The sequence below is a fragment of the Orycteropus afer genome, unplaced genomic scaffold (assembly GCF_000298275.1).
Source record: "Orycteropus afer afer isolate SDZICR_OR568_19922 unplaced genomic scaffold, OryAfe1.0 scaffold00149, whole genome shotgun sequence".
Lineage (NCBI taxonomy): Eukaryota > Metazoa > Chordata > Mammalia > Tubulidentata > Orycteropodidae > Orycteropus > Orycteropus afer.
This window is the reverse complement of record NW_006921736.1, coordinates 5686214-5702430: the sequence shown is the minus strand read 5'-3', so window position 1 is coordinate 5702430 and position 16217 is coordinate 5686214. Positions and strand designations below refer to the sequence as shown.

General features: G+C 38.9%; 1 protein-coding gene across 1 annotated transcript in view; it reads left to right on the top strand.

Moving 5' to 3' along the window:
* The window catches only part of MDFIC2 (MyoD family inhibitor domain containing 2), a 184974-nt gene that overhangs the window by 161649 nt on the left and 7108 nt on the right, over positions 1-16217 (top strand). Inside the window, exon 3 of the mRNA XM_042781680.1 lies at positions 9508-9729. Coding sequence (XP_042637614.1) covers positions 9508-9729 — 222 coding nt within the window. The remainder of the gene's footprint in view (positions 1-9507; positions 9730-16217) is intronic.

Genomic DNA, 16217 nt, shown 5'->3' with positions numbered 1-16217 from the left:
GAGGGCACATAACAACAACAACAACTTCTCCTGCAAAGCCACTGGTAGGTTCAAACTATTGACCTTTCTGATTAGCAGTTGAGCGCTTAACCCCTGTGCCATAGGGTTCCTTGCAAGAAATAACAGGAACTAGTAAATGATTCGATGGGAGGACGAGACAAAGGAAAGAATATTTTTAAGCCTGGGGAACTTGACAAATTATAAATCAATGAAAATAAATTGAATTATGAACTCTCCAGAGATGTTAGAGTTATTTAGTCTGGGGAGAAGAATGAGGGGCTTGGTAGAAAGAGACACAATATTTGTAAGGATTATTATAAAATATCTAATAGCCAATTAGATTAGTGTAAGATGGCAATTTGTGACAATTGTGAGCCTCTTGAGGAATGAGATTTTTCTTATTCTTCTCTGAATTGTTCAGACCTAAGCACAGGGCTGAGCACATAGTTTAAACACACACCTATTGCTATAAAGTTGATTCCGATTCATGATGGCCCTACAGGACCAAAGAGAACTGCCCCATTGGGTTTCCAAGGCTATGGATCTTTATGGATGCAGACTACCACATCTTTTTCCCACAGAGCAGCTGGTGGATTCGAACCATCAAATTTTTCAGTTAGTAGCCAACTGTTCAACCACTGCACCACCAGGGTTCTTTGCACATAGTTTACTCTCAGCAAATACAACGTGCATGCCTGGCTGTCTGCATTGAGATTTAAGGGCCAGCTGGTGGTGTAGTGCATAAGGCATTTGACAGCTAACCAGAAGTCTGGTGGTCCAAACCCACCAGCCTCTCCTCGGAAGGCAGGTTGGGCAATCTACTTCCATAGTGATACTGCGTCAGAAACCCAAGGAGGGGTTGCTATGAGTCAAATCTGACTTGACAGCAGGGAGTTTGTTTTTGTTTGTTTGTTTGTTTTCACAAAGAAAATAATGAAGTTGTGAATATGACCTGCAAGGGTATGGTACAAAAAAAAGTAATGGAGAGGCCAGAGGATAAAGTCATGGAGGACAACCATATTGAAGGAGCTGAAAGAAAAAAAATACAGCAATGATAGACATAGTGCAGGTTGGTCAGAGAATTGGAGAAAGAGCAGGAGAGAGAAGGAAAGAAAAAAAGAATAGAATCAGAGCAGCAGGGCAGAAGAGATAGCCCTTATTTATAATCTGGTAGTACTGTGATTAAGGCATTGGCCTGCTAATGATAAGGTTGGTGAGTGAGCCCACCAGCTGCTCTGTGGGAGAAAGATGAGACTGTTTGCTTCTGTAAAGATTTGCAGCCTTGGAAACCCTATAAGGGTAACTATGAGTCGAAATCAACTCAGTGGCAGTGGGTTTGGTTTTTATTTTTATTCTTTTGGTTTCGTATATATAATGACTCAACTAGAGAGTAAATTAACACAAAAAATGCAAAGCTACCATTAGCAAGCCAAAGTGAAAATCGTTAAAATATTTCCTTAATAATGTAAGGTAAATAAATGAATAGCTGCTGTCACATTGATTCATCTATTGCATGTGGGTACTCAATAAATGTTAATTGAATTAAATTAATAACATTTGCTCAATGATAATAAAAAATTAATTAACTGTCTGTCTTTTCTGTTACTTAAGTTTATGCTCATTGGTTCTTGCAATTACTTCTAGTCCAAACATGAATTTTCTATTTCACTGACTTTTAAGATACACTTTAATTATTTTTTGAAGAAATATAGTTGGGCTTCTAATATATTTGTCCTAATCTTGGTTTATCTTTCTTCTGTTGAAAAATATTGATTTTCTCTAAGTTAATGTCAAGAACTATGTATAACATCCCAAATATAGTTTCACAAGTTCCTTATTTAATTCCAAAATAATTTTCTCTGCAGAAGATGTGATACCTCTTCATATGTGTTTCTCCTTTTAGAGTATGCTACTTTATAGTACTTTGAATACAATGCCATATAACCCTGCAAAGGAAGAAATCTGGGGAAATTATTGTTAGCATTCATCTATAAAAGATGGAACATGTCGGTAGCATTCACCCAAAGACTGTGTGTGACTCACTTCAGATGTCAGAATTCTGGGTTGAACAGCCTGGGCTCTGAAATGTGTGTATGTCAGATGACTTGCTAATGAGCAACAGATAGTTTCCACTGGGGAACGAAAAAAATAAAAATATAAACAGAGATATAAAATTAAAATAACTTTATGAATGGCAGTTTAAATGTTCATAAAACTCTCAGTACAAGCCCAGGGTGCTCCAAATGGTTGCTTAATGTAAGCACACCACTTACATTCAAAATGCTATACTTAAAATTGTCTCAAAATTAAAAAGAGAATCATATACCACTTGGCTGTATACCGTATTCGCCGCATGTTCCTACATTCCAGTAACCTCTATCCAACTTTTTTTTTATTGTTGTTGTTACAGAATTACTTTGTGCAAAAGCAATTTAAATTACATGCAGCCTGACTATGTGTGATAATTTGAACTGATTGCTAATTAATTCTGTAAGTACATAGCTGCTGCAATCTCTATACCATCAAGGTTTCGTTATCTATCAGCTCTTTCTGAGCTGCTCTTTAATGTGTGGTCTAAAGCTGCTGTTAACTGAACAGGCAGGATTCCCTGAGTGTGTGAGAAGGTAGGCTTGCTTTGCAAAGACCTGTTCAGGAAAAGGCATGTCTATAAGCTATTTGCAAGGCTCTATTTGGGGGAGGTCAAACATTATGGGATTTAGGGTGAAGAGTGTTTTGCTGATGTGCAGTCTCAACAATTAGGAGATAGAGATGAAAGGTAAGAATAAATCAGAGAAAATGTACAATATAAGAGACAGGTATAAAGATAATCTTTTGGAATCCACCAGACAGACCTGGATTCAAATACTAGTTCTCTCATTTATAAACTAGGAGACCTTGTACAACTTACCAAAATAAACTCTTTAAACTTTGGTTACTCTCATTTATCTGTTAAATGGGGATACCAATTCATGCATTTCCCATCTACTCCAGGAGGCTAACAATATCTACCTTTAGCTGTGGTAGCATAGTGCCTAAGGCACTTGACTGCTAACCAGAAGGCTGGCGGTTAAACCCACCAGCCACTCCTCAGAAGGAAGATTGGGCAATCTACTTCCTTAGTGATACTGCCTCGGAAACCCAAGGAGGGGTCGCTGTGAGTCAGGTCTGACTCGATGGCACATAACAACAACAACAACATGCAGTGGTAACAAGATGGAGTCATTCGGGACAAGCACAGACTTCAGTTAGGCCAAGAGAGCGAGGGGCAGAGTTGTGATGCTTAAGATAAATAAGATATATGAGTGGTAACAGAGAATTTGACATAAAATGTATGTGTCTAAGTTTGTATGTGTGTGTGTGTGGGGGGGGGGTGTAAAGCAGTGGTTTCAACCTGGTGATTTAGCCCTAGAGGGGAGATTTAGCAATGACTGGACATGTTTTTGATTCCCATAACTAGGGTAGAGGGGAGAGAGTTACCACTGGCATTTAGTGGGTAGAGAGAGGGATGTTGCTGACCATCTTACAGTGCACAGAGTAGGCTCACAACAAAGAATTATCCAGCCCAAAATATCAACAGTGCCAAGGTTGAGAAACCTTGCCCTAAGGCATAATTTGAATGGCCATGTATTTCTGATAGTAGCTGATTCTTGGATGCTATGATGCCCAAGTAAGAAAATTAAAATAATTTTTATCATCATCATTGATGTTGTCAGCACATCACTATTTTGATGACTCCTTCTGGGGGTTAGAGGAAGCCTGTTGTTGTTGTTGTTATGTGCCGTCAAGTCAGACCCAACTCATAGCGACCCCTCCTTGGCTTTCCGAGGCAGTATCTACGGAAGTAGATTGCCCCATCTTCCTTCTGAAGACTAGCATTTGCCAATCTGTTTAGCCAATTCTATCAAGTAACAAAAACACAATGCAACACACTGCTATCATTTGAATCCAACTCATAGCAACCCCTCCTTGGGTTTCCGAGGCCATATCACTATGGAAGTAGATTGCCCAACCTTCTTTCTGAGGAGTGACTGGTGGGTTTGAACCACCAGTCTTCTGGTTAACAGTCAAGTGCCTTAGGCACTATACCACCAGAACTCCCATTCTATCAAGTACTCAATAATTGTTGGCAAAAATAGATGTTTTCTGAAACCCCTATTTCTGCCCTATTTGATTCACTACAATGTCTTTTTTTTTTGGAGCATAAAACCACAACCAAAAGATTTAAAATTTTAAACACTGTTGCAAACCAAGGCTGTTTGCAGAATCAGAGACAAAAATGATCTAATACCATTGTGCCTCATACTGTTAGCTCTGGTGCAGTGTGGGCCTTCAGAAAGCAACTGTCACATGATTAGTGTGGTAGTTAAGGTTGTGTGTCAACTTAGTTGGGCCTGGTTGAGTGGCTGGGCAGCTGGATGTAGTATTCCCCATGATGAGACTGGCAATCAACTCCATGGTGGAATCTGCTGCAAGCAGCTGAGTAGCTGCCTTAGGGATGTGGTCTGCTTCCTGTATATAAGAAACAGCTTTGGGAATGGTCTCTAGCCTTTTGGCACACTTGAACCCTATGTGTGGCTAAGTCATTGTTCAACAGCCTGCCATGCCTTGCTGATTTTGGGACTTTCAACAGACTTGAATCAATGGCCTGCCATGTTGTTTGGTAACATCGGGACTGTGCCATTTTATTTGTTGACCTTGGGTTTGTCAGCCTCAGCAGCCAATAGCTGCCTGAGTGAAGAGATGCCTCTAGCTTCCATGGGCCGGGATCAAGAGGTAGAGCTGAAGCCCAAGGTCGAGGTACTTTCACATAGCCCCTAGAGCCTGGCACTTGGAACTCAGACTTAAAGCCTCCAAATTGTAAGAATAAACTCCTGTTTGTTAAAGCCATCCCATTTGTGGTAGATTCCTGTCAGAGCCGCACCAGATAACCAAAACAATTAGTTTCTAAAAATCACTGATGAGGAAGCCAACAGGATGTTCTCTCTCTTTCCTTCATTCTCAAAAGCTGGAGACCACTGGGGCAGTGGTTCCCCAAACTGGTGTCTTGGAATCACCTGGGGAGTTTCAAAACTCCCTCCAGAGACTATCATTTAATAGGTCTTGGGTGATTGCCTGGACTTAAAAAACTCCAGATTTTAAAAATTATATTCCAGGTGATTCTTAAACACAGACAAGTCTTAGAACCACAGCCTTATTGGACAGGACCAAGTAAAGATTTTCATCTGTCTCAGACTAAGTAGCAAGCCTTGAAAGAACAAGGATGATGAATTCGGCAACAATGTATTTCTTGCTTTGAGCTGCATAAATCTGATAAAATCAAACCAGGTTGGCAATTTTATTCTTTGTCTCAGTCACTCAGTGATCGGTACTGAATCAAACAGGCATTAAGCTAGCAATGGGGATACAATTCTCCAGAACACATGCTCATCACCTCCCAGCAGTGCCACCAAATCACCAGGGCTGTTGATTGCTTAGCCCTAAAAATGTCTCTGGGAATCCATCATCCCAGCTCCACGTTTGAGAATATGTTCTTCTGTTAACTCTTTTCTCCATCTTAGGATTCTGCTTAATGGGTGTAGACAGGTTAAAATTATTATCTATGCCACTACCAAGCTGGTTGTGTCTGTAACATGATTTCAGGATACACTTCTCTTTAATACACTCTTCAATATTATAATCTAAGCAATTATTTACGTATTTTTGTTGTTGTTGTTGTATACACCAATTCAACAGTTTCTGTGTACACAGTGTAGTGTCATTGATTCTTTGAGTTGTGCAACCATATCCTCCCTTTCTGAGTCATTCCTGACCCATTAACATAAACTCACTCTCCCTAAGGTTCCTATCTAATCTTTCCAGTTGCACTTGTCACTTTGATCCCATACAGATAGACTTCAGGGGGCTATTTTGGGTTTAAGTTTTAAAGATTATCTCAGGGGAATAGTTTCAGGGATTTATCCAGCCCCCATGGCTCCAGAAAGTCTACAGTCCATGAGAAATTTAAATTCTGTACTGTATTTTCATCCTTTTGAGTAGGATTCTTCAGAAGAATCTTTGATTAAAACATTCAGTAATGGTAGTTAGACACCATCCAGTTCTTCTAGGCTCATGGCAAAGCAGACAGTAGTAGTTCATAGAGACATTTAGCCACACATTCCATATCCTTCTATTCCTGACTCTCCTTCCTCTGTGGCTCCGTGTGAATAAAGACCACTTGTCATGCTTTCAGTGGCCACTCACAAGTTTTTAAGACCCTAGGCACTATGCAACCAACTAAGAGAGAGAACAGAAGCACTAAACATGTTACTAGGCTTTTTAACTGATACCCTGTGAAACCATGACCCTAAACCTCCAAACCAAGGTACCAAATCCCATGAGGTATTTGGGCATACTTTTTTGTCATTGTTGTAAATACATCTGTCACTCACCTTTTGCCAATACAACTTTTTACAGGTGTACAACTTACTGACATCAATTAAAATATTTGGCTGTGCAACCCTACCCTCAATCAATGAGATTTTTCCATCACCTTCTATTCCTCCCCCGGTAACCAGTAATAAACTTTCATCTCTGTACATTTGCCCACTCTTATCTTCTTTATATAAATGAAGTCATGTAATATTTTTCCTTTTGTGATCAACTTATTTCACTCAGCATAGTGTTTTGAAGCTCCACCCATATTGTAGCATGAGTCAAAACATTTCTCTTTATAGCTGAGTAGTATTCCATGGTACGTATGTACCACATTTAGTTTATCCATTGATCTGTTGATAGACATTTAGGTTGTTTCCACCTTTTAGATATCGTGAATAGTGCTGCAATAAATGTTGGTGTACAAGCCTCTGTCTGAGTGTCTGCTTTTAAGTCATTTATATATATACTAAGGAGTGGAATTGCTGGGTCATATGGTAGTTCTAGTTTTTTCAGAAACTGCCACAGTTTTCCACAAAGGTTGTACCATATTGCGTTCCCACCAGCAATAATAAGAGTCTCAATTTCCCCCACATACTCACCAACATTTGTTATTTTCTGGGTTTTTTGTTTGTTTGAATGCTTTTTGTTTTTACAATCTTAGCCATCCTAACCAAATGCCAAACTTCTTGCCTTTGAGTCAATTCCAACTTATGGCAACCCTATAGAGCAGAATACATCAGCTCCATAGAGTGTCCAAGGCTATAATCTTCATAGAAGCACACCACATGTTTCTCCTGCAGAGAAGCTGGTGGGTTCAAACAACTTTCCTTTTGGTTACCAGCTATTTCATTGGTCTATGTGTTTACTTTTATATCAATACAAGCCTGCTTTAATTAATTTAGCTGTGTAACATGTTTTAAAATCAGGAAGTATGAGTCCTCCTACTATGTTTTTCTCTCTTATCATTGCTTTAGCTATCTGGGACCTCTTGCTATTTCACATAAAGTTGGAGATTATTTTTGCCATTTCTTCAAAGAAGGTCATCGGAATTTTGATTGGAATTGCACTAAATCTATAGATTGCTTTGGGTAGTATTGACATCTCAAGATTATTAAGTATCCCAAATCAAGAACATGGAACATCTTTCTATTTATTTAAGTCTCCTTTCTCTCTTTCAGCAGTGTTTTATAATTTTTATTTATAAGTACTTCACATCCCTGGTTAGATTTATTCTTAGGTATTTTATTCTCTTAGATGTCATTGTAAATGGAATTGTTTCCCTAATTCCTTTCAGATTTCTCATTGCTGGTGTATGGAAACCCAACTAGTTTGTGTTTGTTGACCTTATGCCCTGCAACATGGCTAAATTCTTCAATTAGCTCTAGAAGTTTTCTTGTGGACCCTCTATAAAGCATCATATCATCTGCAAATAGAGACAATTTTTCTTCTTCTTTTCCAATCTGGATACCTTGCATTTCCTTTTCTTGTCTTATTGCTCTGGCTAGGACTTCTAATATAATATTGAACAAAAATGGTGAGAGCAAGCATCCTTGTTTTGTTCCCAATTTCAAGGGGAAAGCTCTCAGTCTTTCTCCATCAAGTATAATGTTGGCTGTTGGCTTTTCATTTATGCCCTTTATCATACTGTGGTCTTCCTTTCTATTCTAATCTTCTTTAGGGTTACCATCAAGAAAAGATGTTGGGTTTTATCGTATGCTTTTTTCTGTAGCCATAGAGATAATCATGTGGTTCTTTTCCTTTGTCCTATGGATGTAATGTATTAAGTTGATTAATTGTGTAATGGTGAACTATTCCTGCACTCCTGGAGTAAATCCCACTTGGTCACGGTATATGACTATTTTAATATGCTGTCAAATTCTGTTCCCTAGTATTTTGTTGAATATTTTTGCATCTATATTCATAAGAGATATTGGTCTGCAGCTTTCTTTTCCTGTGGTGGCTTTACCTGGTTTTAGTATCAGTTTTCTACCTTGTTGGATGCTCCTGAAGGCCAGGGGACATATTTATCTTAGTCACCACCGTATTCTCAGCACAGTGCTTATTACACAGCAGATTCTCAATTATTATGTGGGAATGAGTGAATGAAGACATGAGCTCTCAAGTATATGAAGCACTTCTCAGCCTTCCCTACCATTACTAGTTGCCATGGAGTCTATTCCAACTCATGCTGACCCAATGTGTTTCAGAGTAGAACTGTGCTTTGTAGGGTTTTCAATGGCTGATCCTTCAGAAAAAGATCCTGCAGGACTTTCTTCCAATGTGCCTCTGGGTGGGCTCAAACCGACAACCTTCTGGTTAGCAGCAGAGCAAGTTAACCTCTTGTACCACCCTGGGAATCTCATCCTTCTCTGTGTCCTTCCAAACCAGTCTCAGTCAAAGAATTTCCTAAAACCTCCATGAACATCTTTAGCAATTATTCCAGGTAGTTATGTAGAAACTGAATGTCTTCCCAGGAAACATATCCTAAGGCCAGATAGGCCACCATTTAAGTAGGCACTTTACACACACCAAGGCAGACAAAGGGGTAGGATAGCAATTTAGAGTCTTGAGATCAGAGGTAGAAACAACCATACTGACTCCATCTATTTTCACTTTACTTACACGTAGGAGGAAACTCATATCTATAGACAGAAAGAAGGAAAGAAACTTGATTGAGGCTACATAAATTACTCAGCAGGGATGCCCAGCATTTAAGACCCTTTTATTATTTCTCAGATCCATAACACACTATGACATCATTTGACAACATGCTAAGGGATTTTGTTGATCCAAGTCATCATATTACTTGAATCCCCACCCATCACCAAAATCCCATACTAGAAATAACTGTTACAAATTACTGTGATAGGGGAATTTCCTAATGTGTAACAAACTTTACAACTACTATATTCTTTTATTCTTATTTATATTTTCATTCAAAAGTATCTGCTCAATAGTATTTTATTATTTTAGTTAAGACTTCCTTCTTATAAAAGGGTAAAACGTGAACTTTTCTGCAAATGTCCATTCTTAGATCACTAGGGCTTTCAAACTATAGAGGGTTTGTGTATATGTGTTTTCTTTTTTGTCTAGATACGCAACTCACAAACGAAAAGCATGCAGACGAGAATCCCATTAATGCTATCGTTATAAATTCAGTATCCGAATTCAATATCACAGATGGACCAGTCAAGGAAACCCCCAATGAGAAAAAACTGTCAGAATCCAGCACATCACTGTCCTCCCTTGAAGAATGCCAAACAAGATTTTCCTACCTCCAAACTGATACTTCAGTTCATCAGAGAGACACTGAGGGTACGTTTCTCAGAATTCAACCCATCTCTAAATAAAGCTTCCCAAACCCCAGCCCCTGTAAAATGATCACATATGCTGTTAGAAAAAAAGTTTTTATGAATATTAAACAGGAAGTCTTCAATGTGAACACCTCGGTGAATGACACATGTCAAGGTCACTTTGCAATTATGGGGGTGCTTGGCAGATTGTTTGTTCTCAAAGCTGGGAATCAGGCAATGTGCTTTAAACAGCTGGGGATGGGTGTAAGCATTCTTGCTACGAGACTATGAAGTGCAAAAGAAAGATGGCAAACTTCTTTCACTTCTTGGATCTGAGACTGACTATTCACCCTGTGTCTCTAGGCAAAGAGAAGGTGGCATAATGGTATTTAAATACTGTAAATATATATATAGAGACTATATAAACTATTAAGATGCTTTCATCAGCAGCCTATGAAAAAGGGTTGGTTTTTCTAGACAATATTGCTTCCTAGGTATCTGATCAGTACAAACCTACACCAAACCATCACTATACATAACATGAAAGGCATGTTCCATTTGAAAAGCCAGTTTAGAATTGATTTGGTGATAACTTGACAGTATAATCATGTTCAAAGCCATGGACACCACACCAAGACATATGGAATTTTATTCAGGTTCATTTTGCAGGGACCTTTACAGGAGACATAAACCATTCAAGAATTTTGTAGTGTTCGTGTCTACATTTGCCTTTAAAGAAAGCCTGCAGTTTCTCAAAGGAAAATGGAACAGGGTAAAGTTTCTTGTCTGTATTGAAGCGCATACTTACTTTTTGAAAATAAGAAAAAATAAATAAGTAAACTTAGTCTACAACAGGAACTTTGGAAACACGTTGGTTTAATTCCTGGCTCTGCAGCTCACTAACTGCATAAACCTGAACAAATTATTTACTATCTCTGAATCTCAGTCTTTCCATTATAAAATGGGACTATTAATACACCATGTGGTATTCTGAGGTTCAAATGAAGTAGCATACATAAAGCATCTGGTACAGAAACTAGCATATATTAGGTATTCACTTTTAGCTTTCATTTTCATTACAGTTTTAGATGATAAGGGGAAAGATAATTTCTAACATGTGGTATCTTATGCAATTGTCATGAATGCTTTGGACCAGAAGCTACAGATTCAGTTGTCAGCAGTTGCCAGGTGATAATGTGAATAGTGAAGTAAGCTGGAAGTAAACAATAGGGATTGGTGAGGACCATGGCAAGCTAAATAGGAGCACACGTCTCATCTAAAGGTTGCTACTCACTTTGAGCTGCAGCTAATTATTGCCAGAAGAAAATATAGGCCCAAAGTTGCCAACCAGTCATATTTTTCAAGAAAAACCAGAGACCTGGAGTATTATGTGAAAGCCCCAGATTTTCAAATGCTGACAACTAGTTCCATTTTTCCTCCCTGAAGTCTCCGATACTCCAAACAACACACATCTTTGGGCCAACTTTAGCCTATAGATTGCCACGTTACAATCTCAAATCCAAGATGATGCGCAAGTTTCTAGCTTTGATGAGGGTTGATGCCAATCAAGAAAACAGGGAATACAGGAGAGTTCTCTGCAAGAGACTTTTTAAAATATATTTTATTTGTGTTGTCATTATTAAAAATATACACAGTGGAACATATACCAGTTCAACAAATTCTTCATGTACAATTCAGTGATATTTATTACGTTCTTTGAGTTGTGCAACCATTCTCGCTGCCTCTTTCTGAGTTGTTCCTTCCCAATTAACATAAACTCAATGACCCTTACATTCCTGTCTAACCTTTCAAATTGCTGTTACCAATTTGATCCCATAGGTATAAATAGACAGATCTTAAAAGAACACAGTGCTCAAGACAGACATTGTTTACTAGTTAACCTAATCTGTGGTTTGTTTCTAAGAAAACCTTAGAGCATATTTTTTCTAAAGATTATCTCTTAACAGTAGTTTCAGTTGCATAGTGCCTGGGATCTTAAACACTTGTAAGGGGCCTCCAAGGCACAGCAATTGGTCTCTATTCATCTGGAGCAACAGAGGAAGAAGGAGAGTCAGGAATAGAAGGAGGATATGGAATGTGTGGCTAATTGCCTCCATGAACGATTGTCTCCTTGCCATGAGACCAGAACTGGATGGTGCCCAGCAACCATTATTTAGTATTTTGATCAAAGATTCTATAGAAGAATCCTGCTCAAAAGAGGGAAAATGCAGAACAGAATTTCAAATTCTCACAGACTCTAGACTTTCTGGAGCCATGGAGGGTGGATGAACCCCTCAAACTATTGCACTGAGACAGATAATCTGCAAGAGCATTTTGAGGCTAGAGCATTTTAAGGGATTGTACCAGGGATGCATAGATCTTGCTTGCTGTGTGTATCATGCTGACAATCTCAGAATTAGGAGCCATCACTGTAACATATGCTCCACTGTACCTCTCCAGAACCACTCTGATCTGTCCTATCAGGGATCCTGGGAATGAGAAGGACTGATTTAGCTAGCATGCTACCTGAAACCTTGCATTCTCAGGGAAGGGTCAATATGACTGCCCTATTAAAATGGCAACTGATACTCATGAGCTTTATGCAGAAAAAAGACATTTAAGGATTATTGAGTTAGGCTGTTTCTCTTATGGCTTAGGCTAAAGCCAGTATGACCCAGGAAATTCAAGTTTGAAATTGATGACACCTTTCCTTTCCCTCCCAATTGGAAAATTCCTCCAATAGAGGTAAGAGTTTTGGGGATCTGGATGAAAGACAGAGTAAAACGCCCCAACTGAAACCCACAAATAGTGACAGGGAATGTTCATAATGCTAAACATCAAACATCAACAAAATCAAGAGTTAAATCAGACTCACTTCATTTTTGAAAATTTTTGGTAGTTAATTAATTTAAGAATGCAGAAATTGAGAGCTGGGGTCATTGTTCACACTGAGATAAATACAGAAATATTTTTCAGGAACAGCAGGGAAAACAGAAGGGAAAGGAGAAGACTGCATCCACTTTTATGTAGTTTGTGGTTAATTTATTTTCAAATGTATAAGTGAGTGCATAGGAGTGGATGCTTAATTGCTAATATCTATTATTTATATACATTGCTCGACTTAAAACAGGATGGAAAAGCCTCACACATGCAGATTTTGTAAAACGTGTTACATCCATTAGCACAGTTCATGGTGTGTGCTCTGATGGGAATTTAAAAGCATCTTTACTGCACATCACAGCCTATGTGCGGCAACATTATTATGAAATTGTGGTTCATTGTGTGTGGTCTTTTCCTGAATAAAATGGTAAAATTCCAAAGAACTCTGTGTCCCTGCTTCAGTATCTATGCTCTTCTGACTGAAAAAGCATCCCTTTGGATAATAAAATCAGGGATACATATAATAGTAGAAAATAAGATTCTTAAAAAAAAAATTCCCAAGATTATACCTAATTGATGTATAATTTTGAATTTGAGACATCTCATCCAGGTGGAAGAGGAAAATCATAAATACAAGATCCCTCAAAAGAATAGTCTTAATTACACCATGGACTACTGAATAAAATGATTACATTTTCTACACTGTAAATTTCATACAATTAAATGCAGTAGTGTCACCTTATAAAATGTTTCAATTTTATAATTATTTCAGTTCATTTGCTCAGAAAAAAACATAAGCACAAATTTACTAAGTATCACCCAAATCCAGTCATTCTAGCTGTAAAGAACTGACTTGAACGTTAGTTGTGCTTGTCTGAACTTAAATAGATCTTGACATATTTAAGTATCTATTAAAATTGATAACATCAAGGATGATACCCCAGCTAGAGGAAGGCATTCAGTCATACTTGATTTATTCCCATTTTACATTACAGACTTTTTTTTTTTTTTTCCTTAAGAACTTAATGGTGGAGAAGTGGGAACAAGTTTTTACACTTTTTGGTTAAAAACTTTTTATAATCAGTTGGAGCTAATGTGTTCTGAATGTCATTATTATGTCGAATTCTCTGGAATAACATATTAATTTATAAGATTAGGAGACTGATTTGCCTTTTTTTTTTTTTACTCTGTTCTGTGAAAGAGGGGTATTGTTTACCTAGGGGTAGTTCTGGAAGAATCACATTCTTGCTGTTTTGGATAATGGTCCCCCAGATAGTGTGAGGCATTCTTCTGGAGTTGAGCAAAGGTACAGGTGCTACATATAGATGGCAGCTAAGGCTGCCTCTTATTCCCCTCCTCTAACTTTGAGCATCATGGTGGCAAGATGTAAAGCTGGAACAGCAAACTGAGGAAGCACAGGCCCATGGGCTGACCTGAGGTACATTTACAGAAACTCTTTGCACTGTTGCCTTTTTTTCACTATAATTAAACATGATCTTTTCTAATGAGGCAGAGTCTCCTATTAATTATCTAATCCCCAGCTGTACATTTAGCACCTCTGGAAGCTGCATTAATCCTTCAGTGTCATTAGGGTGCCATTTAGCACATTACAGCCTCCATGTCCTAAATATACCCTAGGGATATAAAAGACAAACAGAACAATCCTGCAAGAATGTTTGTCATGGCTTTGTGCTCATGACCAAATAACCACTTATGGGTCTGTGGCTTACAGGTCTCTGGTCCATCACAATTCTTTAATCCAGGTTTAAGAAGGTAAGAGGTGGGCAAGCCAGAATGGTCCTCAGACAGCAATAATTAGCATCTATGCCAGGATGTCAGGTGATTGAACAGAGGGGATTTAATGGTCAGGGAACTTTTACAAAGGTATTAGACCAAAAAAAACAAAACAAAACTCACTGTTGTTGAGTCAGATCTGACTCATGGGGACCCGTCCTTGGGTTTCTAAGGTGGTGTCACTACGAAAGTAGATTGCCCATCCTTCCTTCTGAGGAGTGGCTGGTAGATTTGAATCACCAAACTTCTGGTTAGCAGTCAAATGCCATAGGCACTACACCAACAGAGCTCCTAAAGGTATTAAAAGAGAGCAAAAGTCAAATAAGGAAACAGTGAGGCAACCCAGAAATGAACAACAACAGGAAGGTCTACGACCTCTTCCTTTTGTTCTTTCCACCACAAGGAGGAGCAACGCAGTACTAGATGGAGCCACAGAGAGAAGAGATTTTCAGAGAGAGATGAAACCAGGGAGAAATACAACCACTGCCTGAGACACCATCCAAAGTGGAGCACACACAACACACGAGTTGCCTTCAGGTCAACTGCAACTCATGACAATCTCATGTGTATCAGAGTAGGACAGTGCTCCATGAGGTTTTCAAAGACTAATTTTTTTAGAACCAGACTGGTAGCACTAGATTCCCCTCAAAGCAGAGAGGGGAAGATTTTCCCTAGGATTTTATCTTAGATTTTCTCTTCCTATCGCTGCCTCCTATTGACAGAACAAAGTCCTTGGGTGGTGCGCATGGTTAAGTGCTGGACTACTAACCAAAAGGCTAGCAGTTTGAACCTGCCCAAAGCACCTTGGGAGTAAGGCCTGTCAATCTGCTTTAGAGAGGTCACAGCCTTGAAAACCCTATGGAATACAGTTCCATTCAGCTGAGTCAGAATCAACTCAATGGCAACTAACAACAATGGCCTGAACATGGCCAGAGCCATTTAGGGGGAACTTGAAGATTGTACTTTGCTTGTCTTCAGAATACAGAGCATAGCAAGGTAAGAGCAGGAAACAGAGGTGAACATGCTACCAATGAGCCTGCAGGGACCTGGGCTATGCTGAAAGGCAACAGGAAGAAAGTGGAGAGTATTACAAGGGGCAGTCCAGCTTCATGGTCAAGAGCTCTGGTGGGAGACAGTCTGGGTTCAATTTTCAGCCTTACCTCCACATAGTGGCATTTTCTTGGGCATGTTTCTTAACATGCTCTGAGCCATAGTTTTCTCATCTGTAAAACTGGGATAATAACAACACTCAGCTCAGGGTTATTTCAAGCCTATTTGAGATCCATATAAAGTGTACAGGACTGTATATTTGCTTTATTCAGAACAACTAACATATAAAACAGTGTGATAAAGAGGGAGAAACACACAGTTTGGAGCCAGAAATATTTGAATTTGAATCCCTGACGTACTATAGTTGGGAGGACTTTGTGAGAGTCAGTGATTATCTCTAAACCTTAGTCCTTTCATCTGAAAAATGAGGATCATAATATTTATCACGTAGAATTGTTCATTTATTCATTCATTCAACTAAGACATGGCTTTTTGCCTCATGTAGCTTAGAGTTTTGTGGGAATGACAAAATAAAAAACAGGTGCTATAAGAGTTCCAGTAATGGTGTGATCTAGAGGGTTATAAAGTGACAGAATTCTCCCCTTACATATGGGAGTGTTGTTGTTGTTATGTGCCGTCGAGTCGGGCCCGACTCATAGCAACCCCTCCTTGGGTTTCCAAGGCAGTATCACTACTGAAGTAGATTGCCCAATCTTCCTTCTGAGGAGTGGCTGGTGGGTTTGAACCACCAGCCTTCTGGTTAGCAGTCAAGCGCCTTAGGTACTA